This window comes from Papio anubis, chromosome 17 (assembly GCF_008728515.1).
Source record: "Papio anubis isolate 15944 chromosome 17, Panubis1.0, whole genome shotgun sequence".
Classification (NCBI taxonomy): Eukaryota; Metazoa; Chordata; class Mammalia; order Primates; family Cercopithecidae; genus Papio; species Papio anubis.
In genome coordinates, this window is record NC_044992.1 from 74,363,978 (window position 1) to 74,381,643 (window position 17,666).

At 55.3% G+C, this 17,666-nt stretch overlaps 1 protein-coding gene across 2 annotated transcripts in view; it reads left to right on the forward strand.

Annotated features, from left to right (window-relative positions):
• TBCD (tubulin folding cofactor D) overlaps positions 1 to 17,666 on the forward strand; it is a 180,656-nt gene that overhangs the window by 104,730 nt on the left and 58,260 nt on the right. For both annotated transcript variants that reach the window (XM_017950116.3, XM_017950114.2), the window contains one exon: positions 3,504 to 3,660. In XM_017950116.3, coding sequence (XP_017805605.1) covers positions 3,504 to 3,660 — 157 coding nt within the window. The remainder of the gene's footprint in view (positions 1 to 3,503; positions 3,661 to 17,666) is intronic.

Sequence of the window (17,666 nt, forward strand, 5' to 3'; positions counted from 1 at the left end):
GACTGAAGGAAGGCCTGCGTGTGTGTTGGCCCAGATGCCTGTTAGTGGACGTTGTGTCTGCACAGCTGTCTCTGGGTGGCTGATTCATCCCAGCAGCTGACTACACTGGTGCTGAAGAGAACCAGCTCTCATGGACTTGGGGACAGAAACCTGGGCTCCCCGACCCAGGTCAGGTCCTGGGGGTGTGGCGGGATCAGCTCCCGCAGCGCCTCAGTGGCCTGGGGTGGGGGGGTCTGTGTCCTCCCTTGGAGGCTTCTCACAGGGCTGCCAACCAGTGTCCAGGTGCACATGTTGGGCATGGGGGGGGCCTGAGACCAGTGTCCACACTGGCCACTGCCACTCGTGGTTGTCTGTTGGGAATCGGTTCTGTCCGGTGGATGGATAAATTGGGACTCAGCGGTTTGCACCCAGATGCCCAAGGCGGTGGAGTTGCTGGGTGGTTGTGCCTGGGGCCGCCTGGAGTGGCATTGCAGTGGCTGCCCTTGGGGACCTGGACTGGCAGGGATGCCACATTTGTGTCACACTTTTCCTCCTGGAGGTGCCACAGCCTATTAGTTTTGATGTGTGTTGGTCACGAACAGGCTGCCCTGTTAGCACAGAAAGTGAACATGAGCCGTAGAGAAGGCTCAGAGTGGACGTTGCAGGGCAAACAACTGATGGCCTTTTGGGTGTTACAGATTTGGTTTAGTTCAGATCGAGATAATCAGCTTGAACCCGCTTGTTAGATTCAGTGGCTTTCTCCCGCACAGTCACCCTCTTGTTTGGTTTCGCGTCTCACACGCATTCCATAATCCTCACTCTTTCACTTTGTAGAAGGAAAACGTTCGACATTTACAAGAAGTGAGAGAGACTCTTGCAAATCATCCAGCAGGTTCTGGTTTGCGGATTGATGGCCGCACTGGCCGTTACTCTCAGTGCCTCCTGCCGGTGACGGTGCTGCCGGCTCTGCCCTGTGTGAGGAGGGCCTTGGAGAGCACAGGGCCCCCAGGCGGAGAAGGCTCCAGGAGGTGCTTTGCAGGAGGGAGTCATGGCTGAGAGAGGGAACACGGAGCTGCTCTGTGTGGCCACGCGGGGCCTTCCAGAGTGAGTTGTGGGGTCCTGGGGTGAGAGCTGGTGGTAGTCTGACCACGGTGGGAGGGAGCTGTTGGGTCCTGTGGAGGCATGACTGCCGCAGTTGGGGTGGGCTCTGGGAATGGCGCTGCGTCTGGATGTGGAGGAGTGAGGAGGAGCCAGCCCTGAGCTGCACCCGAGGGGAGGGCTGGCCGTGGGCATGGGCGCTACACCAGAGGACGCCTCTGCTCTGGGCACTGGGCTTGAAGAAGCCTACAGCACATCCAGGTGGAGTGTCCTGAGGAAATGAGGCTGGGAGAGGGCTGGGCCCCAGGTAGGCTGGGGAGACCTTGGTGTCTGGCGGGGACCCCGGAATGTCCTGCCGCTCCCCTGGGCCTCTGTGTGCGGTGCCCTGCGTTGTGGCTGGGCTGAGAGGAGGCAGTTTCCCCAGCTGCTTACTCTGGCGAATTTCACATCCTTGATACCGCGGTATCTTTGAACTTTCTGTTTTGAAGAAAGTTCATTTTTATGTAGTTTTAGTAAGTGTATAAATGTGATAATCTTATTAAAAGTAATCACCATATGTATATAAAATAAACTGTGCAGAAACATCCGTTTTTATTGCTATTTATGGACCATAAAGATCCTTAGTTGCAAAAAGTCAGAGGGAAAATTTGCATATAATATTCATAGTCCTACAGTTGTTGCTTATGGTGTTTTGCCTAAGATCATTTCTAGGTGCATTCTTCTGGGAGATAATGTATCCGATGACAGCTGCATGTGCAAATAACCGGCCTCTCATGTGTCCATGCCTGGAGTGCCTTTTCTCAGTGTGGTGTCAGTGAACTTGGTTGGTGGGTGTGAAGTGTACAGACAGCGTGTGCATGGAGGGGGTTGTGTGCAGAGCCCTGAGTGAGGCCCTGGGTGTGTGGGTGCTTCAGCACGAGGGCGTCCTGGGGAGGAGTGCTTGTCCGGGAGGCGGAGCTGGGTTGGGGACTTGGGTGCTCCTCCTGGCTCTGTGGGTCTCCATCGCTGGCTTCATAGCTGTGTTCCGTTTTCTTTGTTCAGCAGTTGATCTCAAGTATTTATTCCAAAGCACTTGAAATATATGAACCTAATAAATCAAACAAATACAGTAAAACTTGAGCTCCTTGGAACATCCCAATGTACTTACACCACATGTCCTAAAATCCTCTCGTGTCTACGTAAAAAATCATGTGTAGCCTGGGCAACATGGCGAGATCCCATCTCTACACAAAATTTAAAAAGTAGCTGAGTGTGATGGTGGCATGCCTGTAGTCTCAGCTGCTCGGGAGGCTGAGGAGGGAGGATTGCTTGAGCCTGGGAGGTGGAAGCTGCAGTGAGCCAAGATTGTAGCACTGTGCTCCAGCCTGGGAGACAGAGCCAGACCCTGTCTCAAAAAAAATAAGAACTAAATGAAATCACACACGGGTGTGATATCACATTACTCATTAACCCACTGTCTTTTTTTTTTTTTTTTTTTTTTGAGACGGAGTCTCGCTCTGTCGCCCAGGCTGGAGTGCAGTGGCCGGATCTCAGCTCACTGCAAGCTCCGCCTCCCGGGTTCACGCCATTCTCCTGCCTCAGCCTCCCGAGTAGCTGGGACTACTGGCGCCCGCCACCTCACCCGGCTGGTTTTTTGTATTTTTTAGTAGAGATGGGGTTTCACCGTGTTAGCCAGGATGGTCTCGATCTCCTGACCTCGTGATCCACCCGTCTCGGCCTCCCAAAGTGCTGGGATTACAGGCTTGAGCCACCGTGCCCGGCCTAACCCACTTTTAAATGGAGCCGGAAGGATAATCCACACCTACCTCGGATTTCCCTACATAGCCGTTTTGCATAGGAACCCTGCACGGATGGTTCCTGAAGTCAGCACCGAAGGCACCACGGCCAGCTTTGCATTTTCATCCTGGTTCCCCCCAGACCTGCTCTGGGCAGAGCCAGGCATCCCCTGGGACGCTCTGCCTTTGCGTGACCGTGACAGCATGACATCTGCACCTCTCCCTCCCCTAAACCAGTGGCACCTCTCCCTCCCCTGAACCAGCGACTCCTCTCCCTCCCCTGAACCAGCGGCTCCTCTCCCTCCCTGCCTGGTGGGAGCCGCGTTTCCTTGAGTCTCCTCAGACTCGGCAGACCCCCGGGTGGCATTGTGTGCTGTTCTGAAGGAGCTTTTTCTTCTTCACGTCACTTGTAAAAAATCCTTTCCCTGGATCTGAGTTGGTGGGCATGTGTCTTTTTTTCGGAGGCCTGTTTTCTGACCAGGCCGTGGCTCTCACAGGAGCCCCAAGCCTCTGGGTGGGCCCCACGTGGCTTGTGTGCCTCACTCATCTGGCGCCATGGCTGTGCTCCGGCCCTGAGTCCTGCTTCTCTGAAGCCTCACGCGTTGCCCGTGTGGTCTGCTCCTCACCATCTTTTCTCTTTTCCTTGCCCAGTTGTCGCCGTGATCCTGAAGGCGCTGACTTACGACGAGAAGCGGGGCTCCTGCAGCGTGGGCACCAACGTCAGGGACGCTGCCTGCTATGTGTGCTGGGCCTTCGCACGTGCCTACGAGCCTCGGGAGCTGAAGCCCTTTGTGACTGCCATCTCTAGGTAGGCCCATTCGTCGAGGCGCCTCGGATGTGCCATGTGCCCTGATGGCACCGTGTGTCGTCTTCCCCGTGAGAGATGTGCACGGCAGATGCTCATGAACAGGTGAAATTCCTTGACCAGAGGATCTGTGACAAAGCCACTGCTCAGAGATCAAGTTCCTTTTCTGTGGAGGAGCAAGTGGAGTGGAAGTGTGTGGGAGGAACATTCTGGAGGTCTTGGCCACCCTGCAGGCAGCAGATTCTTGGGGGCAGGTGGAGGCACCCTGGGTGGCATGGAGGGAAGCAAGTGGGGCACGGGAATCGCCTGTGCCGCCCCCTGCAGTCATGGGTCTTACCGAGAGGCGAATTCCTGTCTCTGTCTCCTTTCAAGTTCCTCTGGAATACGGCAGGCATGTTGGACATGGAAGTCTTTAGACGGTGTTTGTTTTTGTTGAGGAGCTGGATTTTGTGTTTTTGTGGACCAGCACTTGAGAGAATATTCAGTAGCAACAGCCTTCGCTTGCCTGGTTTCAGCTCCTCTGAGGTGTAAGTGGACACTTCAGAACCTCTGGGAGGGAGGAAGCCATTTTTCCCTCTGGCTTCCTGATGAAAGAACTGAAGCCAGCAGGTTTCATGTGGTCACCAGAACCTCAGAAGCTGTGCGGCCTGTGGCGGGCGGGGCCCTGCCTCGGTGTCCAGTGCACGCACCCAGCTGAGCCCCGTGGTGGTGTCTGGTGCCAGCAACTTTCAGGAGCCGATATTTTTTGCTGAGGAAACGTGCAGAACAGATGTGCCCCCAGCGTAGGAAATGATTGGATTCAATCCAGCCACGTACACTGGTTTTGTACCTGCCTTTGGACTGAAATGAGTTCTTTTGTGCTGAGGAAGGCAGGCGCTTCCTTTCTTGTTGTGCATGAAGGAGCTGGAGGCGGGACACCGAGGAAGGCGACTCGGCGTCACTGTGCATCATGGGCGTGTGAGCCCACGGCTGAATCATCACGAGGTTTCACACCCGCGCTTCACCCGACAACTTTCACTAGGAAATGAACTGGGGAAGCTGACTTCAGAATGAAGCTGCTGAAGCTGCTCAGGAGCCGGCTGGCCCCTGTGGGGGTCACGGGATGCAGCGCCCGCGGCTTCCACCCGGAAGGGCTGCTCCTTTGGTCTGGACGGGTGGGGCGCTGGTGGTAGATGCACCTGGTGGCAGGCTCAGGCTGAAGTGCTGGGTCCCCTCTGCTCCCCACGCCCTGTGAGCACCCGCAGTGAACCCCCCCGGGTGGAGGTGCCACTGGCTCTGTCCGACAAGCAGTTCGTGAGCCACACACCGGCATGGGCTCCCAAGGGTCTTGGTGACAGGCACTGTCTCTTGTTTTTGCCCACTGCTGTTCTGTCTTACCAAATACTCAGAGCGCCAGAGAGGGAGCTCAACCCTGTTACTTTCCTGGGCCTGCAGCACGTGGCCGGCGTCTCGTAGTCTAGATTCTTGCATCAGCCTGAGAGGGGCTGAGGGTCCTCCTTCTATCCAAGGAGGTCCTGTGTTTCCCGAGGCAGCTATGAACATGCACATCCCTCCTGTCCTGCTGCTCTTCAGAGGAGAGCAGCGCGGCTGGAGGGTGCTGGTGCTGGCCAATGTGTTGTGGAGAGTGTGGCTTACCTGAGGTCAGGGAGGTCTGGGGTGGCTGGGAGCAGGTGTGGCCGCTGTCCGCTGCTGTCCCCAGTGGCCACTCTGGTGGCGCTGCTGGGCAGGGGCTTGGCTGCTGGTGGTCTTCAGGGAGCAGTACCTTGCAGAGTGGAGCAGAGAAGATGGAAAGACAGAGAGGCCCGGCTTTGGGCCCCTGCTGAGCTCCTGAGGCCCTGCCACGTGCCCGTGCCAGCCTGCACCCCTGCTGTCTGTGTGCGGGAGCTCTTGAGTGTGATCAGCCTCAGGAAAGGCTCTTCCTGTTACTTCCTTGCCCTGCTCCTGCACTTTTAGGAAGTTGATCCTGCAACTAGGCAGTGAAAGCAAAAAAATTTCTCTTATTGTTTATATGAGTAGTCACAGAATGAGAAAACTTCCTTACACTGATAACTCACTCAGTTTCTTTAGCAGCCCTGTGAGGTGGGCAGGTGCCACCGCATTCTGGTTTCACTGAGGAAGTCAGGACAGCACTGAAGACACTTGTCCGGCACCTGTGGCAGACAGCTTCTGAGCCAGGCCCGTCTGGGCAGCAACTCCCAGGCCCTGGCCTGGGGCTCGGCGCTGCCTCGTGGCTGAGAAGCTCCTTACCACCTTCTGTGAGGCCCTGGAAAGACCCGTGATTCAGATGGGTGACATTTGCGGCTGAATCTGGTTCCTCAGATGGTGGCTCCCATTTCACAGTGAAAATCCTCACGGATTTCCTTTCCAGCCTCATATTTTGTCTAAGAATGTCAACATCACTGGAACCTGGGCCTACCCTTCCTCCTGGGAGGAACTCTCTGGTCCAGTGTCACAGGAGGGGCAGGGCCAGGGCTGAGGGCTGGCACAGGAGATGGGGGTGAGGCAAAACCCCCACTCACCTGGGAGGGCGTCTAGGTGGGCACAGAGCCTGGGGCCGCACGTGAGCCATAACTCATTGGTTCTCTGTTTTGGGGGAAAGCTGATCCCACTGGAGGGTGACTGTAATGAGAGTCTCCAGATCAGGTGCTGGCTTCGGAGAGTTGCAGGCGGAACCATCCGAACAAGTCAAGTCCCCGCTACTGGACAGGGTTGGCAGCTCAGCTGGGACCGGAGAGAAAAGTCATGAGCAAGAAAGTTCTTACTGAAGGTCCTGGACAGGCAGATTAATAACTTCTGCCTTTGGCAACGTTAGACCTCATCGTTCCAGAGTAAAGTATCTGTAAAAACCTGCCGACGTGCGTGGAGCCTGGCCTTGGTGTGGGTGTGGAAGGCTGGGGGCCAGCCGGTCGGTAGTCCTGGTGCAGGCGGGCCCTGTGCTTTGTGGAGGTTGGCGCCGCTTGGTGACCTGCTTCGCTTATTTTTAGGCCTGATTCACGGAGGCTGGGGTCTCCACGGAGGCTGGGGTCTCCACGGAGGCTGGGGCCGCTCGGCGATCTGTTTGCTTATTCTTAGGCCTGATTCACGGAGGCTGGGGCCTTCACGGAGGCTGGGGCCTTCACGGAGGCTGGGGCCTTCACGGAGGCTGGGGCCTCCACGGAGGCTAGGGCCTTCACGGAGGCTGGGGTCTCCGCGGAGGCTGGGACCTCCACGGAGGCTGGGACCTTCACGGAGGCTGGGGTCTCCACGGAGGCTGGGGTCTTCGCGGAGGCTGGGGCCGCTCAGCGATCTGTTCGCTCTCTCTCAGGCATGAACCTTCCGGGCTGGGTTCCTGTTCTCTTGCACAGTTTCCACAGGGGACCCTCTTGCTCCAGGGTCATCTTCCTCACTTCGGAGCCCCTTGAGCCGCCCCTGCACAGGCTCCTGTAGGCCCCGTGAAGGTCCTGACCGGGGCTCCTCTTCTGGAGCAGCTGCTGCGTGTGGACCGGCACTGGCATGGCCGTGGTCTGCCCAGCGCCCCATCGTGCTGTGGGGGTGCCCCCAGGGCTGTGTGGGGCCCACGGTGGGAGGTGTGGTCGGGGTGAGTGTGACTTCTGTCTGGGGCACATTGGGCGGGGTGTGCAAAAGGGGGGCCCTGGGACTCCTGAGTTTCTGGGTTAGGCCTGAAGGACTGTAGGACGCGCTGTGGGCTGCAGGCTTGAAGAAGGACGTGAGTTTCTGGAGTAGCCTGGACTACACAGGCAGGTCCTCCCCGGCATGTGGCGTTGGCCTGGGTCCCACTTGGCTTTGATCTCGTGGGGCTTTGGTTTTTGGACGTCCTGGATGGGCCTCCACCATGGCCCCCGGGTTCCCTTGTGCGCACTGCGCACACCGAGCCAGCAGCTGCTGGGGCCTCAGGGCTCGCAGCTCACAGGCTTCTGACGCCTTAGCCTGGAGCTGGCATTGTGCCCCTCTCGCCCCTTTACCTGCGCCGTCCCGGCCGCAGACCCAAGGGTGCCCTTGGAGCCGTGCCCGCCGGCCTGGGTGTCAGGCTTGTCCAACAGGTTCTTGGAGAACCTGGGCCCCATCCCTCCCTGACCCATGCAGGCTCCAGGCATCCGGCCGGGCAGGCTGTGAGTCAGGCTGTGCCAGGTGAGCGTGTGGGATGCTGCTGGTGTGAGCCTCCCTGCCCAGGAGCCCTGTGCACCCGGGTATCGGTTGGGGTGTGCCCTTCCAGATCTGCCTCCCTTGGTTTGTCATAAGTGACCACATTTTAATTACCAGCTTTTATGCCCGTCCATTTGGGAACGTGATACAATCTTGATTTCTCTAACTTTCTTTTTTTTTTTTTTTTTTGGAGACTGAGTCTGGCTCTGTCGCCCAGGCTGGAGTGCAGTGGCCAGATCTCAGCTCACTGCAAGCTCCGCCTCCTGGGTTTACGCCATTCTCCTGCCTCAGCCTCCGGAGTAGCTGGGACCACAGGCGCCCGCCACCTCGCCCGGCTAGTTTTTTGTATTTTTTAGTAGAGACGGGGTTTCACCGTGTTCGCCAGGATGGTCTCGATCTCCTGACCTCGTGATCCGCCCGTCTCGGCCTCCCAAAGTGCTGGGATTACAGGCTTGAGCCACCGCACCCGGCGATTTCTCTAACTTTCACAGCTCTTCGGTGGGTCCTGTGGCAGTGCATGCTTGGGATCAGAGCACCAGAGTGTAATTTCCGCAGGGAAATGGGGGCAGCAGCTGCTCCTCACTCCTCGGGTGCCTGGCTGTTCTGAGAGTCAGTTCGGGGGTTTGGTGGCTCGCTCACTTTTTCTAATTGTTTCCTAGCTTTTTGCTAAAAACACCTTGGATGAACTGTTCTTCTACCTCATGGTGTGGATGTATACCGTCCCTGTTTTATAAATATCAAAAGGGGCTTCTCAGGTAACTTTTCCCATATTTTGGAGGTAGCGTTGGTTTTGAAAACCTGATTTCCTTAGTGTTGCACACAGGTAGCTTCAGAGGTGGGATAATTGTTGGAGTAGCGAATGGATTTCCCTGAACAGCTGAGTGTGATTCAGGGGCAGGGACAGTGTGAAGTTAAAGTGGGACAGAGTGGTTGTGTGTTATCTACAAAATCCCTCCTAACCAGTAATCACAATCTCATTTGCAAGAAGGAAAAGAAAGCCGAGCCCTACGCTGCTGTTGCCATTGTGCGTCCAGTGATTTCCTCACCTGAAACTCTTTTGTAAGCAGCTCATGTTGACATCAGCTCCGCCCAGGCAGCCACAGGGCCCTCCCCTGCCTGCGGGCAGCCTCTGACTCTCGGCCTCCACCTGCAGCAAACCTGCTGAGCCGCGCGGCCCAGGGAGGATCCGCCGAGGCCTGCAGATCCGAGATCTCTTCCTCGGGGGCAGGATTGTCCTGGAAAATCAGGAAATGGCAGGCATTGCTCAAAGCTACGTCTTGTTCTCATTGGTGTTTCTCAGTGGCACAGCTTCCAGGGGAAGACAACTCTTGTTTTTCAAGAAAAGTTAAGTGGCCGTTACCGACCAGAGTCCTAACTAACCCCGTGAAACCTGGCAAAGCCTGCCTCCACGTCAGCTCAGGTGTGACTCGAAAGCACGTAAAAACTTTCTCGTGTTTTACCACCGTGTGGATTAGTGTGAGCTTTGGTTCTTCGGGGTTAGGAGAATTCAGCCCTAGGCAGGCTCAGTTTTACGTGAAGGAAGATATGATTTGCAGCGTTCAAAAAACAGGGATGGCTAACAAATTACTAGTCTGATATGTTTTAAATGTTTGACTTTCAAATGACAGAATTATTGTTACTTAAGGTAAAAACGGTGTATTTGGCTTTTTATTGCTATAAAATACTATATAAATAAGAAAACTTGAGCTGGGGTGAGGTCTGTACTTTGCCGTACCTGCCGAAAATGAGGTGCCTGGAGCTTGGGGCAGGTCGAGGCGTGCACGTCCCCTTGACAGGGACAGGAAAGAGAATCCCTTTCTGTTTGACACAGACCATTTCTCTGTGTTGGGAAATCCTAGTGAAGTTTCGTATAAACTTCTCCAGCGAAAGCAAACGGGCAGGGACACCTGGGGCACGTTTCAGCGCAGACAGGCCGGCCCGTCTCGCGGCCTTGCGGTGTCTCTAGGTTCCCGGACAGGAGATGAACGTGGTGACGTCATCAGGGTGTTCCTGCGAAGGGAAACTGAGAGGCCCACGCGGGACGTTGGGTGCCCTGTTGGAGCCGTCGTTTAGGAGGGAGCTTTTATATCTCTATTTAACCAGCATCATTAAACCTGTTTGTATGTATTTCTCGATGAGCCAGTTTTGTTCTGAGATTGAGAAAATTAGAGCCGTTTTAGTAAGTGTCCAAATCAGGACAGTGTTCAACTTGTTGTAGGTCCATATCTAGTTGATTGCTTGAATTAGCTTGGGAGTCTGTGGTTAGTTAAAAGCAGCGTTTTTCAGGCGTTGCTGTATTTGTCCTACGACATTCTGTGAGGTTCGGTAAAACACACACACAGCAGCAGCTATCGTGACACTGACTTCTCATGGCAGGAGCCGGCTCCGTGGAAGTGGGCCAGGCTGTGGTCGTTCCTCCCGAGCCAGCTTTGCCTGCGGAAGCCCACGTGGCTCCCCAGAAGCTGGTCTCCGGACCGCTCTTGCTTCAGGTGAGCTGCCCGCAGTGTGTGGCTGTGTGGCTGGCGCAGAGTGTGTGGTCTACAGGTCCGGTCTGCTGAGCACCGCCGGGAGAGGAAGCCGAGCCCTGGTGCCCTCCTGTGTCAGCTGGTCTGGCTGCCTTAGAGGAGCTGTTGAGCCGGACTGAACAACAGTGACCTTAGAGGCTTAGACCTGGTTAGGATGGTAGATGATTTTAAGTTTCTTCTCTTTCTTCCATTCTTTCCTCATTAATCAATGTTCCATACTTTAAATATAGTAATTTAAACAAATAGCAAATTTCAAGAATTCAGTGTAAACGGCTCTTCTAGCATGCTATTGAGCCAGAGACACAAAGACGGAAGACGTAAGCTTAATCAATCGTTCCATACTCTTTAAATATAGTAATTCTGTCAGCCAGCACTCTAAGAATTCAGTGTAAACGCGGGCTCCTTTCAGTATGGTTGGCTGGAGCCAGAGACAGTAAAGACGTAAGCTAATCAATGTTCCATACTTTAAATATAGTAATTTAAACAAATAGCAAATTTCAAGAATTCAGTGTAAAACGTGGCCTTTCAGTATGGTTGGCTGGAGCCAGAGACAATAAAGACGTGAGCCCGTGTTCCTCTTCTGGTACATGTGAAAGGAAACCAGAAGTTCTTGATCAGTGTTTTTCCCTAGAACACGTGGCTTTATGGGTTTTAAAAAATGAACCTCTAGCCGGGCGAAGTGGCGGGCGCCTGTAGTCCCAGCTACTCGGGAGGCTGAGGCAGGAGAATGGCGTGAACCCGGGAGGTGGAGCTTGCAGTGAGCTGAGATCCGGCCACTGCACTCCAGCCTGGGCGACAGAGCGAGACTCCGTCTCAAAAAAATAAAAAATAAAAAAATAAATAAATAAATAAATAAAAAATGAACCTCTTGTTCACGTGTAAATGTGACACAAATTTCTATGCATTCTGGAAAGATTTAGAATAAATTGCCATTTGTTGTTAAAAATAGCAGTTATATAACCTTTTTTTTTTTTTTTTTTTTCTTGAGACAGAGTCTTCCTCTGTCGCCCAGGCTGGAGTGCAGTGGTGCAATCTCGGCTCACTGCAACCTCTGCCTCTCGGGTTCAAGCAGTTCTTCTGCCTGCCGAGTAGCTGGGATTACAGGAGCACACCACCACCCCCGACTGATTGTTCTGTGTTTTTAGTAGAGATGGGCTTTCACTGTGTTGGCGAGGCTGTTCTGGAACTCCTGACCTTGTGATCCACCCACCTTGGCCTCCCAAAGTGCTGGGATTACAGGCATGAGCCACCGCGCCCGGCTGCAGTTATAGAACTTTTAGTTATCAAAAGATCACGTTCGTATGTCTTGATGAGTTTAATGATTCTGAGATTTTGTTAACAAAAGCCATTGTGATGTGTTGAAATAGGACTGATCTGAAAACGTTCGTGCCGATGTAACGTCAGTTCCCTTTAATTTTAAACCCGCGTTTTCCTCTTATTTAGGCTATAGTTTGTTGTAAAGAGTGTAGAGAGGAAAAGGGAGTGCTTTTCTGTGGAGTTTTTCTGAAATTAAACTCAAAAGTTTCAGTTTCAAGTGGTGAAAGCAGTGTTAACAGAAGGCTTCCCAGATACTAATACTGGATCTTTTAAGCTCTTTAGATAATAAGTTGCTTTCCAAAATAACTTTTAATTCTGAACTCATTTTAGACTTCAAGAAGAATTCCAAAACCTGTAGAGATTTTCTAGACCCTCCACGGCGTTCTCCAACGTGAACGTCGCGCGTTCGGAAGCCGGGAGGTGCTGTGTGGGATAAAGGCCACTGACAGGCTGGTCTGCCCGGGACCCCCCGTGGCACCTGGTGGTCCTGTGCCCTTAGCCTCCTCTGCTCTGTGACGGCTTCTCAGTCTTTATCTTTCTTGATGTTGGGGCACTTAAGAAATAGGTTTTAATCCATCCCGGCTGACACGGTGAAACCCCGTCTCTACTAAAAACTACAAAAAACTAGCCGGGCGCGGTGGCAGGTGCCTGTAGTCCCAGCTACTCGGGAGGCTGAGGCAGGAGAATGGCGGGAACCCGGGAGGCAGAGCTTGCAGTGAGCTGAGATCCGACCACTGCACTCCAGCCTGGGCAACAGAGCGAGACTCTGTCTCAAAAAAAAAAAAAGAAAAAAGAAATAGGTTTTATTGAGATTAATTCACCTGCCATAAAATTCACCCCTTTAGGGTCCACAGTTCAGTGGTTTTTAGTGTATTCTCAGACTTGAGGAGACCTCGCCCCAGACAGAAGCCACGTGCACCAGGTCCCATCACCCGCTCCAAGCCCGGCACTGCCCGCCTGCCTTCCGCCCTTGTGGATGTGACCCTGAGACCTCCAGAGAGGACTGGCCAGGTGTTCTGTAGGATGCCCCTCTCTCCGTCATGTTTTCTCGTGCGTTACTGGAAAGAGCGATGTGAGGTGACCTGCCCTCCTCCGTGTGCTGTGCTGGGCCTGCAGCGCCCCACGACGGCTCCTGCCTGGTCTGGACCTTGATCCCTGGTCAAGATGGGGCCTGCCAGGTGCCTCCGCTTGAGGGGACCGTGTTTTCCTCTGTAACTTGCAATGTTCTTGGGGGTACTCGAAGGCTGTGCAGCATCCTGCCGTTTCTCCTTCGGTTTTCACGCCAGCCGAGCTCTGGCCAAGGACCTTGTTGTGGTCTGGTGGTTAGTTCCTGTTTTCCCACTCCGACGTTCAGTGATTGCAGCTCGTTCTTAAGGAAGCCTGGTTCCTTCCCAGCTTTGTTTCATCATTCGCTCCTGCCAGTGTGGACTCATGGGTCCTCATCCTGTTCTGGGGGTTATCCTCTAACACTATTGTTATTAATGTTGTTTGAGTTATAATCTAACACTAACTATTGTTATTAATGTTACTGAAATTGCTCCAGCTTTGGCCACTTCAGGTTGGCTTCTGTGTCATTTCAGCAAGATCCTGTTCTTTTTTTTTTTTTTTTTTTTTTTTTTCCTGAGCGTTTTTTCTTTCCTTCTGGCACCACAGGATGCACGTGGCTTATCTTTCTGCCCCTGCCCCAGCCCTGGCATCCACCACTGCCCAGGAATCTCAGATCCTCTCGGTGGAGAACGGTATTTGGAATCCAGGACGCTGGGCTTGGCCTCAGCTGCCTCTAGGTTCCCTCCCTCCTCTGTAGCCGAGCGTGTGCTCCTCTTCACAGTCCGCGTTTGCACAGACACCGGCTCTAGCCCAGCTTCTTCCTGGCCTCCCTTCGCGTGCCGCGTCTGGGCCTCCTGTGCAGCACGCTCTGCTGTCATGCATCTGACGTGATTTCGGAGCTGCCAGCCCACACCTGTGTGAGCAACAGACCCACCACCCAGGCTGGGACGCTCTGTGCATCCTCCCCACCCCGGGCCTAGCATTGCTGGAGCCATCGCTCGGGTCAGCCCTTCTGGCGCTGCTGGTCCGGGATGCGGACGTGTCTGCCGGTCCCCTCTGTGCCGGTCCGGGATGCGGACGTGTCTGCCGTTCCCTCTGTGCTGGGCTCCCCAGGTCTGTGATTGTTGCTTCTTCAATCTGCATGTGATTGTGTTCTACAACTCTAGTACCAAACGGGACAGTCCGTTTCCCCCCAAAACTCCCCAGTCTGCTCCCCAACCCTGGGCCACCATTGATCTGTTTTTGGTCCTCATAGTTTACCATTTCTGGAGTGTCTTAAAAACACAATAGGCTTTTGATTCTGGCTTCTTTGACTTGCAGAGCACCCTTGGGACTCATCCCTGTGATCTCTCCTTTTGTTGCAGAGTGGTATGTTGCTGGACAGACGTGCCGGTCACAGGCCTGCCCGTCTCCTTGGGTGTCTCCAGTCCCTTCTGGAGGCTCAAGGGGGCTCAAGGGAAGACTCTGCTTCCCTGCCTGAGTTGCCCACGTTCCTTTGCTCATGGGCCCTTCATCCACCTTCACAGCCAGCCACATCCACGTCTGGCTGCATCCTTCGCATACTCTATGCCTGTGACCCTTTCTTCTGCCTCCTGTGTCCGTCCTTCCTTCCCCCTTCCTGTATGTATTTATCTCCTTACCTGTCTACTTATCCATCTGTCTAGATGGGATCTTGCTGTGTTGGCCAGGCTGGACTCAAACTCCTGGGCTCAAGGGATCCTCCTTCCTCTGCCTCCCACAGGCAGATAGAGCACAGGTGTGGCCAGGGCCGCTGGTGTGTACCACCGTGTTTGGCACCCGCTGGGCTGCAGGAATAATCCAGGGCCCTCTCCCCATCTTAGGGTCAGCTGATTGCCAACCTTCATTCCCCTTTGCCACGTAAAGGAACGTGTTTGAAGGGGGACACCCCATCTTTGGGAGGGGGTATCATTCTGCTGAAGACAAGGGTGTGGACATATGTGCTGTGACCAGGGTGGTTGGGCTTAGGACTTTGTTGTTGTTTACGTGGAGGAACTGAAAAGACCTGGGTGTGCTGCTGGATGCCCCAAGGATCTGGCCGGAGGAGGCAGGTAGAGAACAGGAGTAGGCGTCCAGGCCCTCAGGGCAGGTAGCGGGTGGGCTTCTGTGGTCTTGGGAGGTGCTGGGCCTGGAGGCATCTGCAGGAACCGCAGGTCCCCACATAGTGACGCCGTCTGTCTGTCTGCAGGAGCAGGAGGGGCTGGGCGGGGAAGACGCAGGGTCTGTCTGAGCAGTGACCGTTCGGGAGGGACTTTGTTGTTGCCGTCTCCCCAGGGTACAGAGGGCGGTGGTGTGGCCATCCTTGCGTTGTGAGTGAGCAAGTGGCCGAGGGGTAGACTTTGGACGGCTCAAGGCGGAACTCGGAAGGAAGCCGCGTACTCCCATAGCTCTGGGCTCTGTTTGTGGCTGTGGCCACACAGGACAGGGCCTCGGGGCAGGGAGGCCAGTGCTTTTGGGAAGGGCCTCCCCCAGCCCTCAGAAGCTTCCCACCCTATTCCCCTTGGGCTCCATCCTTCTTCTTTTTTTTTTTTTTTTTTCTGGCTCTGGTTCCTGGCTTCTGTTTGCAAGGCTGGCTGGACACTGCAGCCACCTGGGCTTGCTGCTGTGGCCTGGATGCTGGGGTCTGTCTCTGCCCGATGGTGGTCTGCATACCAGAGCTGAGAAGTGACCCTGTGGTAGGAGGAGGCCTTTCCACCCCGAGACCACAGATTGTCTCTTCAGTAAACAAGCGTTTCTCTGAAATGTGAAATAAATGCTGTATCCACTGGTGATCCGTGGTTGTTGGGGATTAAACCGAGTAAACGTAGCTCATTCGGCTGCTCGCTGCTGGCGAGGGGCGTGGAGCTTCTGCAGCATCCCGGGGAGGTCCCGGAACGTGGGTCTGGGCTGTGCTGATGCTGGAGCAGCCGGCGGGGAGAGCTGCTAGGCCACTCCGGACAGCCCCGCACCCACTCTGGATGGAAGCTTCTCGCTCCCAGCCAAAACGGGCCTGCTGCCTGCTGCGGGGGCTGGAGGGGCCCCTCTGCTTGAGCTGCAGGGTACCCCGTGCCTGCGTGGCCCTCCTGGCTTTGCCTGTGGTTGGTGGCTGTTTTGGGCTGTGCTGATGGTGTTGTGGGGCCTCCTCTGGGCCTCAGCGCATCTGAGCTTGACTGGGATGGAAAATGCACCTTGTGGTTTGTATTGTGTTGTTTCTGTTTTGCTTAATTTCGTTTGCCATTCTTACTTCCAAAGATGCTTCTACGTTTGTGCTATGTTTTTAGTTTAACTTCCCCCCCTTTCCATCCACGAATTTCTGTTTTTATTGTGGTTCTCGGTGACCACACACTCTTCTCTCTCTCCCCTTCCCTCCCGCTCCCTCCCAGGCAGCGCCTGTGAGACTTGCAGGCATTTCCCCAGAATCGAGGCCCTCTTGGCCATCCAGCTGCTGCCCCACCCAACCTTTGGCCTCCCCCGGGGCTCCTGGTTGGTTGGGCGTCCCTGAAGCCCCAGCAGCAGAGCGCTTGGTCACGAGGCCCGAGTCACAAGCCCCAGCGTCTCCGAGGAAGTGCAGAGTCCGGCCGCAGGGAGGACTTTCTCAACCGGCCCTGGGGCCAGCTGTCCTCCTCCTCGTTTGCTGTGGGCTCACCTCTGTGGGCTGCTCACTCAGACACACTCCCACCCATTTCTCCTGCCTCCTTCAGTCTCTGCCCAGCACCCTGCTGTCAAGCTTCGCCCCCCCACCCCTGATGCTAGACACGCTGGAGGAGACCGTGGCCCCAGAACCTGAGTCAGGAGTGCGAGGCTCTGTGGCATCTTCTGGGCCATCTCCAGGGCCTGGAGCAGGCACCTGTGCCCCGTGCTGGAGGTTGGGGGACAAGTGCTCTCTCTGATAAGCGCCCCTGAGTTTCAGCTCTGTGGCTGTAGTTTGTAGGTCTCCTGGCTCAGCATCCCCAAGCCCACACCCTCGGGACTCATGGGGCCGAGGAGGGAGGAGCGCAGAGAACATGAGGACACATGAGGCCCTTGCCTGAGAGGTATGCTGTGAACCCGGAGAGCAAGGCCAGTGAGTCTGGGTCAGGGGCGACACACAGTGTGAGATGCAGAACAGGCGGGATGTCGCGTCCATTGCGGCTGGTGGGGCCGGCGCCTCACACACGCCCTGGGAGTCAGGGTGTGGTGCTGACAGTGTCTGCGTTGCCAGGCTGGAGCGGGGCTTACTCTCTCTGCGTGGAACCCACACGCTTTTCCTCAGCTGGATGTATCTTTCACATTGAGCTTGTTTAACAGCAGAGCTGGTGAGAGGGCGTGCAGCTGGCATCACCACTGTCCCCTGTGCGTGCCCCCGGCATCCTTCATGTGGACGCGGGCCCCGCCCCATGGCTCAGGTCTGTCAGCTTCCCTAGAATGAGGCAGAGCACTTGGCCCCTAGGAGGCCTGGAACCAGGAACCTGGGAGGCGCTGGCAGCTGTGGAGGCCGCTTGTCTCCACGTGTCCGGAATTCTGTTTTCCACCTTTTCGCTTTAGGCTGGTGGGAGGCACAGTCGCTCACGCCTTCTTTAGAAAGAGTGTCCGTCTGCCCGGCCCCAGACGCCCTGTGTTCTGTGCGGCGTCCGCTGAGAGCGTTCTGGGTTATTCACAGTAACTAAGCTGGGCCATCTCACGAGAAGACGTAATGAGGCCCAAGGAGTCTGACGGGGGCCAGGAGAAGCCTTGTCTGAGTGTGGCTCGCGTGGGGGCAGTGCCTTGGCATCTGTGTGTGGTTTTCCTGACACTCTCTGGAAGGGCCTCTCTCTGGGCACGGTGGGTGCTCATGCGTTTCTGCAGAGTTAGGCTGTGTGCGCGGCGTGGTCTGCAGGACCGGGACAGCCCCTGCCCTGGGACATTTCTGTCGGCCACCTTGGTTTGCCACCGCCCCCCCCCCCCGGCTAAACGCTGCCAGTTCTCGTCCTCCAGGGCACCCCATTTCTGTCTTTTCGCTCA